Genomic DNA, 22,110 nt, shown 5'->3' with positions numbered 1-22,110 from the left:
TAGTAGTAGTTTTGCAGATAAATGAAACTGCCACACCGCAAAAACGGCTATGATTAGGATGTAAACAAACCAACAGCTGATGAACCCACTCGGTATGTTCACTGCACGAAAGGTTTGGTAAAAAATTACGAAAACTTTGGCACCATTATAATTTTTAAATTTTGATTTACAGATAATATTTCAAATAATGAACCCATTTGGGTTTGGAAAAATTAAACCCAACCAAAAAACCCCTTACAAAATTTTTTTAAAATCGTTTCGGAGCCGTTGTTACCAAATGCAACTCTGTGTGCGAACACTGAACATACCCTATGAAATAGAAATGTCAAAGATGGCGAATTGTTTTTCAAACTCTGAATTTTAGTAAAATTAGTGAATTTTTAACAAAAATACTTGTGTAAAATCACAATTTAAACTACAAAAAAGCCGTTCCATTTGCAGCATAGAAGTAAGTGCCTAATTTGCCGTATTTATACACATACTGATATCTTTATTTGAGCCTTTTGAAATAAGCGTGCGGTAGCGTTTGGATTTTCGAATTAACACTACAAACATTTTTTTGTGTCACCATAGCATAGAATTGTTCCCTTCCAAACACATATCCAACAGTTGGAATGGATTCCGGCCATTGGCGTTCGTTTTCCTTAATGGTATTATATCTTAGTGGACGTTAAAAACCCAGGTTTTCGCTTGGTCGTACAACGTGTGCGCCTTGTACTGTAATCATTAATATGTACATACCTTTGAAACGTATTACATGACCTGCTCGAAGCAAGCAACGCGAAGGTGTGCTACTAAAGCGTTGTGAATGCTTCTTTTAGAAAAGTATTTGGCTCTATTCTTTCTCTGGGTTTGGTAAATAAACCTGAGTAGGAACAAAAAACGGGTACTTACTTAAATATTCATCAACAAAAAAAGTTCCACTGTTGTTTTGAATAATACTTTTAAGTAAAAGGAAATTCCAGGATGGATGGATATGGCTACTGCAGCAGGTTAAACTCGTACCTTAGCAGAATAAATGCAGATGTGCCAAACGAATTCTCTCTGGGCATGCCCACTGAACCCCACCCTGCTAATGCCTCTGCTCTTATGGACAGACCCCATCGGGGCTGCACGCTTCCTGGGTATTCCGTCAGTAGAGCTTGACGACAATGATTGAGGTACTAACCGATCTGGGCGGGGTTGTAGCCGCTATGGTAAATGGTGGTGCAAGTAATAGCCATATTTTAGTAGTCTATTTCCAAAGTGTAGAAGCACATTTCTCTAAGGTTCCTTTTTGCGCTGTGGAGTAATAACTACTGTGGTAAACTGGGTTTTTACAATTAAAACTTGATACACATGGAAATCATTTGGAGAGAAACACATACATATCCTTTCCTTAATATAGAAAGGCTCTACCTCACATCGTCGCTGAAATGCAGAAAAGCCGTAACTAACTAATTTTTTTGTTTCATAAAACTATGTGCGGGCGATGAAATGCTTCATAATCAATCAAATAGTGAATTTTAGATTTATAGTTAATTTCAGTGTTTTGTATTGCAGCGATGATGTGAGATAGGGCCTTCCTATATTAAGGTAACGATTAGTGGTTTACGTCGACAGGCTTTGCGGTGTCGGCGTGGTCAACTTCAATATAGAAGCGGCGGCGGCAACTAGTTTCCAAAGAGCCACGAGACAACTAATTTTATTATGTCATCTCGTCGGCGTTAGGCATTCGCCATGCCAATTCCGATTATAATTCTATTTAATTAGTTTTAAATTTTAATATTGTTACTTCCTACTTGAGTTAAAATGTTGAGTGCCTGGCGCTGATGTATGGGTGAACAGAAAAAGGTCTGAGGTATATACATAAATACATACATACATATATGGTTATGTATACTCTTTACAGATCCCAATGCACTATTTAAATTTAAAGAAATTAAAAAATTTAAATAGTTAAAAAGTTAAGATATTGGAGTAATTTATGACGCTATTAATAAGTTTGTGTAATAATCTAATCTACCATTATGTTAAATTATGGAGTTCTTATGATTTTTTGCGGGTTGCTGATAGAAAAAAGGGGAGTCTATAGTTTTTCCAACAGTTTTACCCATCAACTGCCACCAGAGCGGGCCTTTTTGACCCACTGTTTAAAAAATTGCTTATAGATGGTTAAAATTTCCGCTAAAATATTAAGTACCAAATTTTTCTAAGGATAACCGAATGTAATGAAAAATGATACTAATTTTTACGAAAAATAGGGAACTTTAATCCTTTGTAGAAACCATTGCGATGCGACGGAGCAAAACCTTCCTTGGATTTGACCACCACTTATGAATACTAACGTAATTTTAACACAAAATAACTTATGAATGTAAAAATTAGCAAAAAAAGGGTGTTTGGGTTTTATTAAAAATTTGTATAAAAAATATTCAACTCTTAAAGAAAAAAATACGGAAGAAAATCAATTTGTTTTTGTTTTATCTCCAATAATTGAGGAGGTAGTTGCAATAGAGGCACTTCTATTAAAACTGCTTTCTGAGATACTAGCGTTAAAGTTTTTGATGTGTGATAACTTTCTTGTTGTAGTATATGAAAAAATAATATGTTGTGGTTGTGTGGTGGAAAAAAATCGTCAAATTCCATTGTTCGGCCCTAATTTAACTGTAATAAACTCGCTCGATCAAAAAACGTGTTCCCTATGTTTTTTTCTGAGATACGCTTTTTTTGGGGGGGAGGGGGGAAATTAAAGGAGATCACGTTCCTATTCAGTGGCTCAAATTAAGTAAAAAAAATAATTTTTTTTTTATTTATAGAATTCTGGCATAGGCAGTTGAAATCCTCAGGAGCTGCACTTAAAATGTAAAATATTTTGTGAGATATGTGAAATAGACCTAAGATGTGGGTTGTCAGAATTAACCTTACGTTACTGACTATGAAACAAAGCCCACTCGAACAACGCAAACGTAATGACGTAATTCAGTGTGCTTTGCTTATTGTTCGCTGACAGTTTTCGACATTTTACACGCAAGTCAATCGATAATTTTTCTGCTCGGTCGATATTTTCATTTCTTTTCGGAGTCAAGAGACAAAAAGTGATAGAAAAGGAATTTTTCGTTGGAATTAGCAAAAATATTTAGTTTAATTACGTGGTGACGAGGTGATAAAATACGTAAATGCATAGACTAACTATTAAAGCGAGTTGAGGAGTGCAAGAAAGCAAGGAAACGCTGAAGGCGGAGGAGGAGGAGCGGAGCATACTGCGCGACATTGAAGTTCCATAACTGCTGCAACTGGCGCTGTCGCTGCGCTGCTGTTTGTGTGTCTAGACGAGGAGGAGCGACGAGGGAGCACAAGGAAGAGGGCAAGAGTCGTTGTGGGACACGCACAGCCGCGGAGGCGACGGAAGGAGGCAGAGCAGAAGCGGACAATTGCGATGTTAGCACAAGAAATTAATTTGCTTTGGGAGTGTGCAACCATTACGACCGAACACATTTCGTCACACAAATGTATTCCTATGTGAACATAGTGTACACATAGTAAGCAAACTAACGTACAATGAAATAAGCATCTGGGAGCAAGCGGAGCTGTAAGAATGTACCAAATGCTGTCGCGTATACAATATCCCACTGAACGTTCAATTAACTAAACTCGTGCTTTCACATCTGTTTCAAGCTAGTTCAAAGCTGTTACGAGATTATTGATATGCTCGTCAAAAAGGTTCCTAATTTTCAATTGGTTTGGTGAATTAACCACCATTTTTTGATTACTTATAAATAGAAATGTGCGCAAGGAAATTTAAATTCTATAACTAAGTACGTACATATGTACATATACTTATAGTATCGTCCATCATTGGATGGCGTTGGTATTTTTTCAGTCCATGACTGCCATCTGCCAAATAATAAAAATATGTTTATATTTCGAAGTAGGATCTGCTTTAAAATGCCATGATGTGCATAATAACGCAATATAGTGTAATAAACCCCCAACCTATATGAAAACATCCAGCAGAAAATGCTTAACGGAAAAGTTCCATTATTTAACTGCAGTAACGAAATTCAAGCGTTTTTGTGCTTACTTATAATACATAATAAATAAACTTTCCGAAGTTTGGGAAATGGCTCCAAATCCTTTTTATGTCACCTTCGGAGCATACTTGTCCACTTCATCATGAACAGCGCTTCTTGAATCTACAGTATCTACCTATGTACATACATATTTCGAATTTTGTTTAGTTAGCGCATAAATCATGAGCTGCAAATTAAACATCCACTATCTAATCAGTTGAAATGTTTATAAATAATTCATAGCATATTCACATGGCTTCGCAAGTTTGCTAATTAGACCAATTTAATTTTTTTTTTTATAATTTGTGCTTAGATATTCGTTTCCAATCTTTTACAAAGGTTTCCCCACATTATTTTATATTAACGTTATGTACATCCATATATACATACAGTGTGTGACCAAATTAAGTCGTTACAAGCAAACAATAAACAAAGTAGAGTCCGACCGATTAACGACCGATGCCGGGGCTAGTATAGGCCAAAAGAGTCAGCATCGGCCGTTTTTGGCCGATTCTTGAATGAGGTTATATTATTTAGCTAACCGATTCTTTGCCGATTAAATACTGAATATAACCGTATCAAAATGAAAAGATTTAAGTAATTCATCGTATAATAAAACATAGATTTCCGAGGCCCAGAAACCATTTCAAAAACGCTTAATTATACGGAAATCTTATAAATTTTTAATTCAATACCCATCCGAAAGTGGAACCTCATTTCGCCACATACTGTAGGTTTACAACTTTTATCATGATTGTGTTATCAATTGCGACAGTATTCTGTGGTAAACTTTTAGTAATCACTTATCAGCATTCTTCGAATCCCAGCCGAAATGTGTTCGTTGTCGTGATGGAGACTTAATAGCACCTACCAATGATAAATAAAGAAAAAGCAAGTGGTAGCAATGGTAAGACGATGGTAAATGTGTTGAGCTATGGAGTGTGTTGGTTTAGCTGGTGACAGCGAACAAATAAATGCATCACGAGTAAGCAAAATTTTTGCTCGGATTTCGATGCCCTGGAGTGTGAATGTGAAGAAAATAATAACAGTGTAAAAGTCATATTAATAACAAAGCAAGCAAAGGCTTCTCATTCTTAAATACTCCAGAGTGCGTTCGCTATTTTTTTTTTTTTTTTGTTTTTCAACTCAATGTTTTGATTTGTATTTAATAGTTAACGTTTAACTACAGGTTTTATAAAGTAGCCCTCTATCTGCAATAAAAAAGAAATTAGTATTTGAACCCATGATTTATGTTTATCTCTGAACTATGTAATTGTCATAATTAATTTTAGCTCTAAAATTCACTTAATAGCAAGACCGACAGTAAAGTAAGAAATTTTATTTAATATAATATACTCATTTATTAAATGTAGATAGAAGCTTTTGATATAATTTAACGAATATCTTTCTCGAAGAAGTATTTTAAAACAAACACTTAATTCGTGAAATTATCTGATTTGAAAAATTCACTTAAAATCGAGTGGAATCTAATTGAAAACAAACCGAAAAATTTAAGGGTTTTGTTCGCTTCATTGACCAGCAAGTCAATGCTGGGCAACAAACAAAAATAAGTACACTTCATTGCCAAGCATTTCTCAGCGTAGAGGCCAGAACGCTATCCAAAATGATTTCCCCTTTCCATTCTCACCAAAACGATTTTTTCCACAGCGATTTCGGTATTTCAACATGGTCAGCACTAATTTGGTGGTTCCAGTGGTGTTGTGGGGCCCATCGGCGCCCACGCACTGTGTGTCCAGCGTGTTTCTGTCGGATGATCAATCAACTCTCGTCACCGGCTGCTATGATGGCCAAATCTGTTTGTGGCAAGTTGACCCAGCCACCATGAAAATGTCACCCCGTTGTCTGCTTGTTGGACATTCGGCGCCAGTATTGTGCCTAGTGCGTGCCTCTGTACTGCCCGAAAATAATTTCCTCGTGAGCTCATCGGAGAATGGTGAAATGTGCACATGGGATCTAATCGATGGAAAATGCATGGAATCGGTTAAACTGGCACAGGTGCACACACATATTCAAAGCTACCATCCAGCAAACAGCGAAGATGTTCGTCTATTTTGCATTGGCTATTACCCCGAGATAATCGTAATGGATCCATTCAGTTTGGAAATCATTTACCAGCTAAGTTCAAAAGTAAAGCCCGATTGGATTTCTGCACTACATGTGCTACGACCCATGAAACGTAAAGACGACGTTGTTTTGGCAATTACAACTACAGGCACAGTAAAAGTTTGGACCCTAATCGGCAATGAAAATAAGCATGCTGAACCGCTCTACGAAAATGAATCTAAGGAAATTCGCTGCTTGAACGCCATTACCATGAATTGCTGTGCTCAAAATCAACGCACCGTTCTAATTGTATGCACCAAATACTGGCAGATCTACGATGCTGGTGATTTTACAGTGCTGTGCTCAGTGATTGCGCCTACGCGGGAACGCTGGCAAGGTGGTGATTTTATAAGTTCCGATCGTGTCATGCTTTGGACGGACGAGGGCAAGGGCTATATCTACAAGTTGCCCGCCAATTGTATACCCGACAACAAAGAGTTCCATGCCAAATCAGTGGTGCGCGACGCACCCTATTTGTATTACGTGCTACAGCAGCCTGGCGACAAGGTACTTTCATGCCCTCCCGCCATGAAACTGCTGCGTTATCAGCGCGAAGAAGGCAAAAGTCCCCAGCACTATTTGCTGCGTGGTGATTCTGAAGGCTATATTTCAGTATGGACGGTACCGGATGTACCACTGGATAACATCAGCATTTTGCAAGCAAAACAAATGCCACCGAGGGTGCTGAAGCCCACAGTCTGTACATCATTGGTGGAGGCCTGGTCTATTATGGATCCACCGCCAGTCGGTATTCTCGATCAGTTGTCACGTATTACGGACACGCCTGTCAAGCTCACTTCAAGTATTTACTTACCGCAACAGAGTCGGTTGGTGATTGGTCGCGAAGATGGTACTATAGTTATAGTGCCCGCAACGCAAACGGTTATGATGCAATTGCTGGTAGGTATTAAACAGAATTTCAGTGATTGGCCATCCCATCAAATACTTTACGGCCACCGCGGCCGCGTCAATTGTTTGCTTTGCCCATCGCTGGTACATCCGCGCTACGAGAAGTCGCATTTACTGTCGGGTGGCGTAGATTTCGCCGTTTGCTTGTGGGACTTGTACAGCGGAACAATGTTACATCGATTTTGTGTACATGCCGGTGAAATAACACAGCTGCTGGTGCCGCCAGAGACTTGCAGTAATCGCATTCTGAAATGCATCTGCTCGGTGGCGTCTGACCACTCAGTAACTTTGTTGAGTTTACAGGAACGGAAATGTGTGACGCTTGCAAGTCGTCATCTTTTTCCGGTAATAACCATTAAATGGCGTCCCCTCGACGATTTTCTCATTGTAGGCTGTTCAGATGGCTCCGTGTACGTTTGGCAAATGGAGACAGGTCATCTAGATCGTGTTTTACACGGCATGCTGGCGGAAGAAGTTCTTTTGGCATGCGATGAGCAATCCGCCGAAGATGGTAACGGTGGACACGGCGGCGCCGCAGCGGCTACATCGGAAATGGGTATGGCTAACCCGGCGGTACACTTCTTCCGCGGCATCAAGTCACGAAACATGAACGCCATACGTCATGCCACCCAACGCGGCATACATCAACTGCAACAGCTGCAAGGTCACAATCAAGGCAACTTTGATTTCTTAATGAAACATCGCAGCAATCCGCTCGTGATTCAAGGTCTACGCACTAATCCAAAAGACGCAGAAAGTCATATACTATTCTTCGACATTGAAGGACTTATTTTCGAACTGCATAGTGAGGAGTATGCGCAAATGACACCGGCTGCATTGGAGGTGCTCGGCGTGGTGCTGAATAATCCAAAGGATAAGGCTGTACATCTGGATGCATCAAAAAAAATTAGCGATTTCTTTGGCAAGGTGAAGAACAAGGCAGGCGACATGGAAAAAATATTGAAAGATAAAGACAAACACGGCTTAGTGCAGAAATTCAAAGAGAAGACGGAACAAATGGAAAAGAAAGTGCAAGCAAAAGTCGAAAGCTTTCAGAAAGTGGTGGAGACACAGGAGCAACCCGACGATTTGCGCAGCAAAATAGCTTCAAAAATGGAAGTGACACACGTTATGGAGGTTGCACAGCTGCTGCTCTCACTCTTACACTCCTGGGGCCTGGACCCACATTTAGACAAGGTGTGTGAGTCACAATTGGGCTTGTTGCGTCCCATCGTGCCTGTCTCATTCGGCGTGCTCTCCAAAGCTGGCTACATGTCTCTGCTGCTGCCCACATGGCAGAACAATTACAAGATACCGGACAATATACCACCCACACCCAGTAGCTCCAAAAAGCGCGACATCGCGCCCGAATTGCTGCGTCAAGAACAATTAACGGCTGTATTCACATCACGGTTGCACTGGGAACTGAGCACGACGTTGACATCGAATCACATACTGGCGCTTGTAGCTATGTCCAACACATTGATGTCGATGAGCGCTGCATCGTTCCTTCCAGACAGCGAAAAGAGTAAGAAACTGCAGCGTCTGGCTCAACGCACCGACTCGACGTTAAGTAACGAAGAGGAGCGCGAAGAGCTAATAGCACACCATACATCGCAGATTAAACAGGGCTGGAGTTTGCTATCCACACACCATTGCTTCCTTTTGCCCGACAAAATCGAGGCATTAGAGCCACGTAAATTCAAACGTCCGCAGGTGGAGGCAATGGCTAAGCGCTGGCAGCATCATTGCATCGAGATACGGGAGGCTGCTCAACAGATATTACTTGGCGAATTGACGCGCATGGGCAAGAAGGGACGCAAACAGCTAGTGGACAGTTGGGCACAGTATTTGCCTCTCTATACGCACACCGAACCAATCGTTCAGCCACAGGTGCTGGCGGCGGCACAAGGCAATAGCGGAAACGGCACCAACGGTCACAGCAGTGCTGTGGACAATCAGGACGAGGACTACGAGGAGGAGGAAGAAGAAATCATCCGTAAGCCGTCCAGTTTGTCTGAATTGAAGCGCAAACAGACCACGGCAGTGATATTGTTGGGTGTTATAGGTGCTGAGTTCGGGCAGGATATTTCGCAGGATTCCCCACAACGCGCAAGTGCTGATCGGCGAAAATCATCTGTGGCAGAAGGTTTCGGCATAGCCAACAACTTGGCGCGATTAACTTCTATGGCTTTGGCACATCTGCTTTACGCGCCTCCCTCACAGAAACTACCAAAGTATACGCCGCTGCGACGCGCCGCAATCGATCTTCTAGGCCGCGGCTTCACCGTTTGGGAGCCGTACCTTGACGTCAGCAAAGTCCTCCTCGGTTTGTTAGAGATCGCATGCGCTGGGAAAGCAGTGCCCAATCTAAACTACAAACTACCACTAACACCACAAGCGGATGCATGTCGCACGGCGCGACATGCGCTCCGGCTCATCGCCACAGCACGACCAGCCGCCTTCATTACGACTATGGCACGTGAAGTGGCACGCTACAATACTATGCAACAGAATGCGCAGTCCATCAATCAACCGCTCACACAGTCCGTACTTTTCAAGGCCAAGGCGGAAATTTTGCTGTGCGTTGAAATGTTGATTGACAAAATGCAAGCGGAGATCGCGAGTCTTCTTGTAGAGGTTATGGACATAACGCTGCACTGCGTGGACAATAATGAATTGAAGTTACGCGGCCTTGCCGAGGTGTGTCCCTCGATATGCAAATTCAATCAGATATCGCACTGCGCGCAAAGCCGACGCATTGCCGTTGGCGCACACAACGGCCACCTAGCCATCTACGAGCTGCGCCAGAACAAGTGCCAAATGATACCGGCGCACACACATCCTATAACGTCGCTGGCCTTCTCGCCCGACGGCAAATTTCTCGTATCCTATTCATGCACTGAAAATCGACTATCGTTCTGGCAGACGAGTACGGGTATGTTTGGGTTGGGTAATTCTCAAACGCGTTGCACCAAAGGCTACTCAACAGCGCCCATACCCGATGTGTCGCGCCTCAATCCGATGCGGCTAGCCAAACTGGTATGGATTAATAATCGCACGGTGACGCTTATGCTGGCCGATGGCTCGGAGACACGCTTCAATGTGTAGGCAGATGTGCAACAGACAGACAAGCCAATCAGGACGGCAGCGTTGCAGAGAAAGCTGTACAAGCATCAAGGCAGTTAACAATTAGGGACTTCGACTAAGGCGCTTCTATTGTGCGTGCTAATGGCGGGTAAGGCGGGCGAACAGTTTGATGTGCAATGGCACAAGAAGGAAGAAGATGTGGAATATTTTTAGGGAAAGTCAGCATTTCTATTGGGTGGAGTAAAACATCATTACGTATTTTTTGAATGTTTTACTTACTTAGCTATTTATTTATACAAAAATCAATTAGTGATATATTTTTATTCTCCTCGCCTGAATGTTACTTTAATGCAGAGAATGGAACAAGTGAAAGTCTGACAACAGTTATCATAGTTTTCTAAATATCACAATTTCGATCCACGTTTCATCAGTATTTCGCAAATGTCTATGTGAGCCGTAAATGAACTGTGAGTTCATGCGGCATCCAATTATCGAGCTTGCTATTTCTTTCTAGGGCCAGCTTTTCAGTGCCAGTTTAAACTGACATTTGATTGGCTTTTAGTTTAAACCAGCCAGAGTGGGCGTTTAAACTGAGTTTAAGCCACGGCCGTGCAGTGAAAAAATCGATCTTAAATGAAGCTACTTTCTAGTGCGAAAGTTAAACAGTAAAACCTTACGAAAATGCACAGTTTGGTCTTGCATCTTAAACTTGTTGAAAAAAACAGCAAAACTCAAACAAGCCGCCTATTTGATTTTTTTTTTTTTAGTACTAAATTTAAAAGGCCAGTTGTTAATTAGCATGCGTGAATGACTGCAGCGCTGACACAACTGTACCAACATTCAGTTGAAAACATACGTAATGACTTTGCTCCAACTCCAGCTAAAAATTCAATTTTATTCGCTTTAAGTGTACGGCAAGTTTGACTTAATACGCTTAACGGTTCCTCAAATTGCTGAAAGCAAAACTGAAAACGCTTATAAAGTGTATTAATTTGTAGCATTTTCCAATAGAAAAAAATTCTAAAAGCATCAAAATATACCATAAGCAAAATATACTAAAATCAAGTTTAGAATTTAAATAACAAGCAAAATCTAAATATAAATAATAAATTTGGTTGTTCTTTGTTGATTTAGTTTTTATTTTTCGTATATACATACATGTTTTACTTGTTTTATTTTCAATTTACATATACACATATGTATGTATGTAAAATTATTACCATATGGGTGATTTTTTTACCATGCAGAAATTTTAAATTATAAAAAAATCTGCTACTAGTGATTTTTTATGATATCGCGCGTAAAAATTTCACAGTCTTTCGGAAATGTTGCATAATAGGTTTTATCTACATCTAACTCCCTTATGACTGCTGTTCGTCCGCGCTGGGGGATATGGCGTTTGTGTTGCATTTTCTAGATTATGTAGCATCCAAACATAAATAATGTATTAAAAAATAAAGGGCTAACGGTGGTACGCACATATTCACATAGTATATGGGTGCATTCCAAAGCGTCAACGTCAGTCTCTTTTATTTCTAAGCCGCACTAGAAGAAAAAGTCTAACCGTAGTTGCGCACATTTGGCATTACAATCTAGTGAGAGGATTAGAAATAAAGGAGACTGACGTTGACGTTTTGGAATGCACCTTTTGTATGCACACACTTACACACTATATACATACGAACATACATATAAGTTGGTTGCATTGCAGTACTACATAGAGGAATATTAAAAAAATAAAAAAAAACATAAACCACATATAAAACTACGAAACTACAACAAGTGCAAATGCGAAATATATTTGATGATAAAATTAATAAACAAAAAAAAAACTATGATTATGATACATTATCTAAACTATATACATGAAAAAAGAAAAACAAATAAAAATAAAAATAAAAATAAAAATAAAAATACGATACTAGTAAAAAGAGAAATTACCCAAAAATCCAATAAAATGTAAATGCTGTTATTAATATTTGTTAAACTGTTATATTATATTTACAAACATACAATACATAGTAATGAAATTTGTTTTGCTCTTTTGTAAAATTACTTTTTAAAACATATTTCTGTGTTGATTTCGAAAAATATTTAAAAAAAAAAAAGAAAAACTATGTGGTAGCATGGTTAAAAATAAACGAATAATCCAAGGAAAACAAAAACAATAAATCTTAAAACCACATTTGTATGTAGGCAATTGAAGCAAGTATGCATTCAAGTGCATACTCGCATACCTAAATACATAAGTACATACATACATACACATACCTTTATATCTATATAAATTTAAATTAAATGTTTTAATGAATTCAAACCCGATTCTCCGAGTGTTTTTTGGAGTTTTATTGTCGATTGTATACAACTAATCGATCGGCTCCTCGTATCCTCGTATTTAAAAATTGCATTACTTATTACCGTCGAAAAAAAGAAGAAGAAAAACTATGTATTAATGAACTTAAATTAAACAAATTTAACGAAATTGTATTGTGCTTACTTTTAAATGTCCCTCAATAAAAGTATTAATTAATTATACCGAAAGAAACGGAATTGACAGTGTTTGTTTCCATTATTTTTATAGTTGTAATCTAAATTTAGTTTTAATTAGCCGGTTAAATGAAGCAAAACAAAAAGATTGACTTTGGAAGGAAAAATTAGGAATTTCCATATATGGAGTTTTATACCTACATAGATAAGGACTGCGTTTTGTCGCATTTATTTTATACAATAAATTTTTTTCAAATTACACAAATTGAAATTTTTTTCGTAGTAAATTTTGAAATAAATGTCAGAAAAATACCAAAAATGCAGATGAAAAAGTAAAGTCGGAATTTGTATGCTCCCACCCTCTAGGATTCTTCTATACCGAAAAAATATACCCCAATTTTTTTATTTTGAAATCACAAAATATTTAGAGGTCGCTCAAAGCGCGCAAAGTTTTCCATGCGTTTTATATGGGAAAATTACTTTTCGTAGAAATGGTATATAATTTTTAAAGATGAATATTTTTCGAGCAAGTCTAACGGCATATTATAAAGCAAGCGAAATGCTATGTATGTATACAGTGCCGGACAAAAGTATTGGTACAGAGAATTTTTCCGCAATATATGCAAAGTTTGGTATTCTAATTTATTTTCGATAAAAATATGTATATATATAATAATTATAATATTTTTTATAAAAATATACATAGTTCCTCCTACACCAAAAAAACAAAATCTCTAAACTTTGTGGAAAACTCAAAAAATTCAATAAATTTGCATACTAATTTGCAACTTTCTATTCAGATTTTTTAGCCATTTAAATTTTATAGCCCATTCAATTTTAGTATAAAAAATGCAAGTTTGAACTTTCTAAAAAATCGCGTTGATTTTTGGCAATTTTTTTTGTGGGAAGGTTTTGCTCATTTTCTCCATACAAAAAATAATTGTCGGAAGAACCTGAGTGAAAAAAATTGCCAAAAATCAACGCGATTTTTAAGAAAATTCAAACTTGCACTTTGTTGTACTAAAATTGAATGGGCTATAAAACTGCATAGTTAGAATGGTGACAGAGCAATTCTGACTTCAGATTCGATTTCAGCGATCCCAATCTATTGGAAATGGCTAGTCTTCTCCTAGATAAAATAAACGGGGCTATCACAGAATCCGAATGGCTACGAACGTAAATTCGAAATTCGTAGAGAGCCTTCACTGAATCCGTTCGTTATGAAGATTCGTACAGATACTCTACGACGAGTTTATGCAGTCAGAACAAAATTTAAAATTACTGAATCTTAAAAATAATGCTGCATTATTGTTAATACTAAATATTTATTATACTCCAAATTTTGGTTATAGTTTGATATGGCTATTTAATGGATGAATGAATTTCTTATGAAGCCATCAGTATAACAACAATTTATTAGAAAAAAAAACTTAGTTATTTTCATTTCGTAAAAATTAGTTTAAAAAAATATTTAAATTAATTAAAAATAATATAATTGATCTGCAGTGCATAAGTTAATAATTAGCCCCATTGCGTACGTCGTAAATTAGAATAAAATGCTCGAATCGACAACATTGGCATTGCCTATTGTCGTGCAGAAATAAGTAAACGACGAAAATTTTCGAAAACGATCCAGTGCTGCCAAATTTTTCGGTTTTAATACACTAGTCGGCTCAAAATTTTGGGCAATGCCATGCAATTTTATATACGCCTCTTTGTTGATATAATTTTTTTTTTATTTTTATAACAGTTTAAACTCGGATTCTCACGTATAATATGCTTCATTAAAAAAATAATAATAATTAATACTGAACAAACAAAATCAAAACTTTACATACTGAGGGTCAAAAAAGTCTGCTAATCTAATTACTGGGAGTATACGTTTTTGCCTTTCATTTATTTAAAGCGATAGAAATAAAGTTAAAAACAAAAGACTTAAGCTGCAAACCAGAGTTTTCTCAATCGTATTTCCTAATCCACTCTTGACGCAGCAATGTACAAGCAATTTCGGGCATTGAGTGTCAGAAATTTTAATGGCATTTTTAAATGGCATATGTTTTTGTAATTTAAATGACTAGTGGCAATTCGGCAGTTCAATTTTTTTTTTTAAATAAGTATAATTTTAATTTTTCGAATATCTGACCTTTGACCCCTTATACATAGTACCTGTAATATAAGTTTGCACAAAAAAGTTATATACCGTTTAAATAAGAGCAAAAGGCGGACCACGTCTATATTTTCACTTTTTTAGTTGTTTACATACATACAATAATTTAAAATAATTTTTTACCAAAGGTCCAATTTCGAACTTCGAAGGCCCATACTTGATTTCAGAGTTTAACTTAGAAAAACGGGGAAATCACTTTTTTACTTATGAGTCAATCTCTCAAAAAAAAAAACAATTGGTTTGGTCCAATACTCCGGAAAAAGTTTATTTTGCCGTATAGTTCAGTACATACCTATTACAGTAAAATCTGATTAAATCCCCTAGCTTGAATACCCTACACTCCGTTTCCTTGCCCCAATAAATATATTATCCTTGCCATTTATACTTTTAGCGTACACAACCCGCGTAAGTACCTTCGAAGTTAGCATTTCCAGGGGAGGTAGTTAAGCGGATTTTATTGTACATATTTACATATTTAAAATCTTAACTTAACTAAGTTTATCTCAATACTGGGAGCCTCTCAAGAGTTTCCACTTCACTTCAAAACCATATACATGCATACATACACACATACATATGAACATAGACTAACTTCAACAAATTTTTCATACTTTTAGATTGCATCCTCGTAATTTTGCCCAACAATGTCGGACGAATCGGAAACGCTGTCGAAGAAGTCCCGCAAACCTTCGAGTCCCGCCTTCTCAGATGATGAACACATCGAACCGCCGGCATTCAGTTTGGCTACTTTGGGCCTGCGTCGTGTTGGCTCGGCACCACCGCCCAAGCCGCAACCGCAGCAACCCATACAAATGTTGAACGCACGCGGTATGCCTGCCCGCATACGCAAGCGAAACCGCTTCTTCTTCGATGACGACATCATTAACGATGACAAGCCACTCCGGATGAGTCTCTCACCACGCAAAATGCCACACAAGGCAAGCGTTTCGCCCCATAAAACACCCACCAAGGTTCTGAAGAAACGCACAGGCGTCGTCTCACGTTACATGCGCTCAGAGGAGAAGAAAAAAAGCACTGAGGTAACCACTCCGACACGCAGCAGTCACACAAGTGGCGCCAGCTCATCAACAAATACCACTCCCAAATCGAGCACACGCCACAGTGGCATACCAATCGCCACGAGCAGCAGTTCCGGCACAGTGGCACACATTATACCGGCTGATAAGAAGATCGGTCAGAGCATCGGCTTACGTTTGCGCAATTTGTTGAAACTTCCCAAAGCTCATCGCTGGGTAATATTTGAGTGGTTCTATTCGTTTCTCGATAAAGCGCTCTTTGAGGGTGAAAACGATTTTCAAGTATGCTTGTCAGAATCTTTTCCTAATCTATGCACGCGCCAGCTAAATCGAGCCGAGTGGCGGAAAATTCGCGCATTGATGGGCAAACCTCGGCGTTGTTCGCAAGCATTTTTCGAAGAGGAAAGGCGTGAGCTTGAAAGCCGCCGCCAAAAGATACGCTACATACAGAGTCGTAGGTCGGGCGACATTAAGGATTTAAACTTCGTTCGTGATTTACCGGAAAAGATACCACTTCCGCTGCCCATAGGCACCAAGGTGACGGCACGATTGCGTGTGCCACAAGATGGTATTTTCAGCGGCACCGTAGACGCCTACGATTCGATGAACTCCACATATCGCATTACGTTCGACAGAAGCGGGCTAGGTACACACTCTATACCCGACTTCGAAATCGTCTCGGAGAATTTCCACGAAATGCTTCCTTTGCAGAGCATCACAAGGGACAGTAGGCCTAACTTGATGAGCATATTCAATGGGGTCAGCTCTTCGCCACTGCGCAACATGCGCAACGTCCGATCTGCACTCAACATGAATTTGAACAAGAGTGACCCAGTGCTGGCACAGGAGGTAATCGAAAGTCCATTCAAGGACCCGGTACTAGGACGCGATAACATCAACGGCTACCCGGTCAAACTGCTGGAGACTCTGGTGCGCTTGAAACGCGCTCTAGCCTCCAAACGTTCCAAACTACAACGCCTCAGCGAAATGAACAACGAAGCGGAATTGAAAGCTTCACAGCAACTCGCAGCCGCACACAATTCAAATTCATCCTCAGATGAGTCGCAAAATACAAATGAGACAGTACCACAGTTGAGCGAAGAATTCCAAAGGCGCTATGCCTCAATTGTCATTTCGATGGAGAAAATGAATCGCGACATGCAGGATTATCTTAATGATGTGCAGGCGTTCGCAGGCGATTTAACACGCGATCCGCAAGTGCAAGCAATGCTCGCCCCTTCATATCTGCGCGAAAAGTGTCGCGAAGCCGCCGAAGATGCAGTGCAGCGCAATAATCAGGGCACCGTAAAAAATAAGACCGTACTAGGGCTCATTAAAAACCTTGCAACTGTGCTGCTTGTCGCTTCACATTTGGGCAATGATGGCAATTCGGCTGAAGTTTCGAAAGTGCTCGAAGGTTGTATCGAAGAAGTGCGCTCCAGTTTGTGTGGCGTAAATGTAGAAACCTTTCAGAAAAATGTACAGATTCATTTGCATCATGTGCGCATGCTGGCCGCCAATAATAGTGTGATGATGGGAAACTCAACCATCTCAACAGCCGGCGGACCTGATAGATAAATTTCTGGAGCCGAAAAATACACTTAGAAATATTACGCTACGAAAATGGATGTACGGAACGGAACTGTATAACATTACAAAAATAGTACTAATGAATTAATAATTAACAATATTTTAACAATTACTAGTTTTTTTATTTAGTTTATTGGTTTTGTTTGTCGATTCTTTTGTGTGTTGAATTCTTTATATTTATAAAAAATAAAACATAAACTTAAAATTTCTTAGCAGTTCATCACTCTTCTAATCACTTTCCTCCTCATCGTGGTCATCCTCTTCTTCGCTCGATTGATTGAGCCATTCGATGAGCTCTTTCAGACTCTGACGTAAAGCGTGGTGGTCTTCAGCATCGAGTTGATCATACCATGCAATGATAGCTTCTTCGCTTACGAAATCCTTATCATACAAGTAGTGTACAACTTTGGATATCTTGCTGCGAACATATTCGTTCTCCTCATAAATGTCCTAAGCGAAAGAAATAATTAAAATTGCATCTTTAAATAGAATTATGGCATACTTCTAATGCCTTTAGGCACTCTAACATGGCGTCTTCGGTTTTTATATAATTCGACATGACTGGTCCCAATTGCTTCAGAACATTGTTGATGGCAACAAGAACATTTTGATTTGCAGGCTCTTTGATATCTTGAAGACTGAATATCGCTTTCACCACGTAGAAATTCACTTCCTTGAGTGACATATTATACGCGTACCGCGATGAATTGATTTCCAGGATAAGGAAGTCTGGGTTGGATTTCTCTTGGAAACCTCGAGCCAGTGAATCCATCACTTCCGCCAAAAATACTGCAGCAAAGTAAGGTGGGTAGCAATAGCAATAGCAAGAGGTAGTATTAGTGTTAGTAGAAATTTAATAAAACGTAAACGTTTACTATTTGTATCATCGACGAGTGGTGTTACTGAACGGGACTCATCATCATCGCTGCTCGATGTGTAGTCGCTCTCGTCGCAGGTAGTTGGCACTTTAGAAACTTTTGGTATGCCTGTAGCTGCAGCCGGCAGCGCATCATCTTCTGAATCGGATGCATATGTAGGTTGTGTATCGTGTTTATCTTCTATTATGAAAGCTTTCTCTCCCAGCTTCTCCACCAATTCATCTATTGTAATACAAGAAAATGTGTCGCCACTCGTGTCTAAGGAAAGAGCTAACTTACCGTAATCGTCCACAGCATTTTTTACAATTACATTTTTTAGAGTTTTTCCTGAAGGTATAACGCATTTTTCGCCCACTACAGCACCTTCAGTGAGCACAGTTCCGGCGCCAATCTTTGAGCCAAAGCCTATTACACAGCAATCTAACTTGCAGTCATCGGCGACGTTCACACTATCCAAAAGAAAGACATTTGAAAGCACACAATTTTTGCCGATTTTACAGTTTTTGCCAATAACGCTGCAGCTCACTGTTGTGCCTGCTTCTATCTGGCTGCCTGCTTGCACGGCTACATTTTCTCTCAACGTTGCTTTTATCACCGTTGCTTTAGGACTCTTGTATATATTATTTTTTAGATATACATATTGCTGAGCAAGACAATTTAACCCCATGTCGGGAACAAGTGGGTACGCCCAGCGGTTCATTACATCCTGGCTAACCATGCAGTAAGTAAGCCAGTTATTCACCTTCCGTGCATACTGTCCACGCGGCAACAACGAAACATATATACGACTGTCGAGAATTTCCTCGTTAATTAAAATACCACGTACGAAGTCATCTCGTGTTTCGAAATCGAAATTGTCGCTGAATAAAGAAAGCATAGATGGTGACCCGATAGCGATTTGTGGATCAATTAAATTATGCATTAGCGCCATTTCAGAATTATAAAGGAATACTTCCAGCGGCACCTCAAATTGTGACTCCTTGCTATGTAGTCGCAACCTTTGGTGATGATGAAGCCGATTGTTCTGCTGGTCAACAGCAATCATGATTTCGTTGCCTGTGCGTACGTTGCATGTGGCGGCCTCTTTAAAGACCAACGTAGCGGCGGCGCCTTTGTCATATTTAACAGTTTTTCTGAAGAGAATGTTAATGGTATAGCAGTTTGATTTGTTTTATAAGTTTGTGCTTATTTACTTGTGTTGCTCAAATATTGGCCGTAAATTTGCATTGGTCACCGTATCCGCGCCGAGCAAAATGAAGTTTCCACGAATCAAAGCCTTCGCATCTAAATCGCGCATAGCATCACCAAAGCAACGACATCCTTCTCCGCCAATCACGTGCACTGTCATGTTTATTGACCATGAACTGAGTGATGCAATACCATTTCTGAAAAATCGGGGATAAATAGCTGCTCGCGCGTTATAAAATGTGCGCCTTACTTGATATGTTCCCGCACACTTTGCAACTGCAGGCTTGAGTAGACGAACACTTCTTCAATGCCACTGCGGTTGAGAGCGTCCAAAGCGTAATCTAATAGTGGCACATTCACCAAAGGCAACAGCGCCTGAAATTTGGAATGCAAAATACTGCTAATACGTGGCTGCCCATAGGAACGGTTTTTTTTTTGTGACCAAAAATTCTTTCTTACCGTTGAATTTTCGGCGGAAAATGGTTGCAGCTGCTCCACATTATTATCCGCAATAAGAATGGCTTGTATGACTTCTTTTTCCCCAAACTGATTCATTTTTAAACAGCATAAATCAAAAAATATTACGGAAAACTATTCTGCGCATGGATAAGAAATCCTCGAATATATCGATAACTTCTTTTTGGCGAACCGATAACAATCGTCGAGCTTTTTGATGCTAAAGTAGTTGACACACCGATAAATTGTGGTTAATTCATATATCCTATCTTTATAAATTAAATTGACCATCCCAATTTCCGGCCTGCGAAATAAAACTTTTATTTAAAGTAATATTATCTCTTTAGATACATACATATACACACGAGTAAAAATTGGTATACCTTGGTTACCGCTCCACCGATTTCTCCCAAACTTGCCACAGATGTTGGCCCTGGTCAGCATATATTTTTTTTAATCGGACAATAACCATTCCCATTTGCAATGTAGCGGTAATTTAGAGAAATATGAAATTTTCGATAAATCAGTAACTACTGAAGCGACTTTATTCAAAATTAATGTTTGCAATAATTCTGCAGCAAAAAAAAACGTGTATAACAAATTTTTGAAAAATGGCCGTGGCACCGTTCCGTCAATTTTTACCAAACTCGGCACAATTATTGTACTTGTTACATAAATCAGTCGGACTAAATTACTCCCACATTTCATATATCGGTAAGTTTCAGAAATACTGAAACTTAGATATATAATTGGAAATTTAAGGACTCACAACAATACCCTGAAAAGAATTAACATTATTATGAAATTTAGAAAATGGGAGTTTATCTCATTAAGTCTAACTACTTTCGAAGATGTCTGAAATAGGGGCGAAACCACCCCTACTTACCATGTAACGGTATTTTCGGAAAGGTGAAAAAAATATAAAACTTGTAGTTTGTACTCGGTAATTTTGTCAAAATATTTGAATGAATTTCTAATTGAATTTACCAAATATGAGCTTCTAGTTTAATTATTTAAATGCCATTAAATTTGTGGAATAGGCACAAAGGAAAAAAAAAATGTCTATGCCACATCATCCGTGGTATTGCGTTTGGCGGATACCAGGTATTGCGCGCCAACCGACGATATTTAGTAAAGTTTGGTTTACTAATGCGCCTGTAGGTTAGTCTAGCTGACCCGTGAAATCTCACCTAGGGGCCAATTTCACAGTGCGTAGTTAACTCAGAATCGACAGTTAACTAGAGATTTTCAGTACAAAATTCTGTAGTTAACTCCCGATTCTGAGTTAACTACGCATTGTGACATTGGCCCTAGGGGCCAATCTTTCGAAAGTTGGGCCATGGTATAAATAGAAAATGTCCTATTGTCGATGTGATATTCCAGACACCTGACGCAAATTCTTCGGAACCTAGCATATTCCAACGATAATTGAGTATAGGTTTTATGCAACTCTGCAGCTCCTTCGAAAGCTATTACGGGAAGCATTGAATTTGTCATCCTTACGGACAAGGATTTAATGCCTTGTTGCTATTTCACATGATGAATTCTTTTATCTCTTTGCTCCAGCTAAAATCCTTTGCACCTTGCTACTTTGCTCCTCTCCGCTCCGAAGCCCTGGTTATACAGATAATGCGAGAATCTTGAGTGAGGCTCAAATTAGCGGTAAGCAGATTTGTAGCTTTGGCAACCACTACTAATAAATTAAAAACTAATTGCTGTAAAAACAAGTGTATTTGGTTAGAAAACTTTCTCGAAGATATAAAACGTTCTTAACTGGAAACTTTGATTAAACCTCCAAAATTTATATGATCACTACTTTCGAGCCTATAATTATTTGAACTCAGCGGACGCACCCTTTCCAATGGAAAAGCAGAGCGTGGTGTCCAAAGACCTCTTTCTTATGGTACTTGGTGATTTCAATCAAAAGGGAACATCGACTCGGACCACCATCTAATTGCAGCCGAGATACGCACACTTCTCTAAAAATGTGCGTCCAAAAATACAAATAAAGCTCAACATCGACTTTCACTCCTGCTCTCTTATAAAACCGATATGTACATACATATATACAAACGGAAAAAAAGATACGTACGGGGTCAAGATATCGTCGCTATCATGTCAAACTATCGAAT

At 39.0% G+C, this 22,110-nt stretch overlaps 5 protein-coding genes across 7 annotated transcripts in view; 3 read left to right on the top strand and 2 right to left on the bottom strand.

Moving 5' to 3' along the window:
• LOC118733009 (ER degradation-enhancing alpha-mannosidase-like protein 2) overlaps positions 1–22,110 on the top strand; it is a 108,615-nt gene that overhangs the window by 22,777 nt on the left and 63,728 nt on the right.
• Positions 1–22,110, bottom strand: part of LOC118733008 (putative mediator of RNA polymerase II transcription subunit 26) — a gene marked incomplete in the record, with an annotated part of 166,166 nt that overhangs the window by 95,473 nt on the left and 48,583 nt on the right.
• LOC118733015 (protein lin-9 homolog) lies at positions 305–17,613 on the top strand. 2 transcript variants are annotated; one of them, XM_036462167.1, is made up of 2 exons: positions 305–448; positions 15,447–17,613. In XM_036462167.1, the coding sequence occupies exon 2, from the start codon at positions 15,474–15,476 to the stop codon at positions 17,442–17,444; it is 1,971 nt and encodes a 656-aa protein (XP_036318060.1). In that variant the 5' UTR covers positions 305–448; positions 15,447–15,473; the 3' UTR covers positions 17,445–17,613. The 2 variants fall into 2 exon arrangements, with proteins under 2 accessions (XP_036318060.1, XP_036318061.1); XM_036462168.1 differs by lacking the exon at positions 305–448 and adding an exon at positions 3,434–3,702.
• LOC118733006 (WD repeat-containing protein 7-like) lies at positions 2,990–11,912 on the top strand. Its single transcript, XM_036462155.1, has 2 exons — positions 2,990–3,420; positions 5,721–11,912. Exon 2 carries the CDS (start codon positions 5,739–5,741, stop codon positions 10,194–10,196), a length of 4,458 nt encoding a protein of 1,485 aa, XP_036318048.1. The 5' UTR covers positions 2,990–3,420; positions 5,721–5,738; the 3' UTR covers positions 10,197–11,912.
• Positions 17,572–20,152, bottom strand: LOC118733013 (translation initiation factor eIF-2B subunit epsilon-like). 2 transcript variants are annotated; one of them, XM_036462164.1, is made up of 7 exons: positions 19,982–20,150; positions 19,773–19,897; positions 19,528–19,719; positions 18,614–19,467; positions 18,332–18,556; positions 17,959–18,245; positions 17,572–17,906 (listed from the first exon to the last, which is right to left on the bottom strand). In XM_036462164.1, the coding sequence occupies exons 1-7, from the start codon at positions 20,075–20,077 to the stop codon at positions 17,685–17,687; spliced, it is 2,001 nt and encodes a 666-aa protein (XP_036318057.1). In that variant the 5' UTR covers positions 20,078–20,150; the 3' UTR covers positions 17,572–17,684. The 2 variants fall into 2 exon arrangements, with proteins under 2 accessions (XP_036318057.1, XP_036318056.1); XM_036462163.1 differs by having other exon boundaries at positions 18,332–19,467; positions 19,982–20,152.

The sequence above is a fragment of the Rhagoletis pomonella genome, unplaced genomic scaffold, assembly GCF_013731165.1.
Source record: "Rhagoletis pomonella isolate Grant_MI unplaced genomic scaffold, Rhpom_1.0 Rhpom_scaffold_00002, whole genome shotgun sequence".
Taxonomy (NCBI): Eukaryota; Metazoa; Arthropoda; class Insecta; order Diptera; family Tephritidae; genus Rhagoletis; species Rhagoletis pomonella.
The sequence above is the reverse complement of the archived record's forward strand: the minus strand, read 5'-3'. Positions and strand labels throughout refer to the sequence as shown.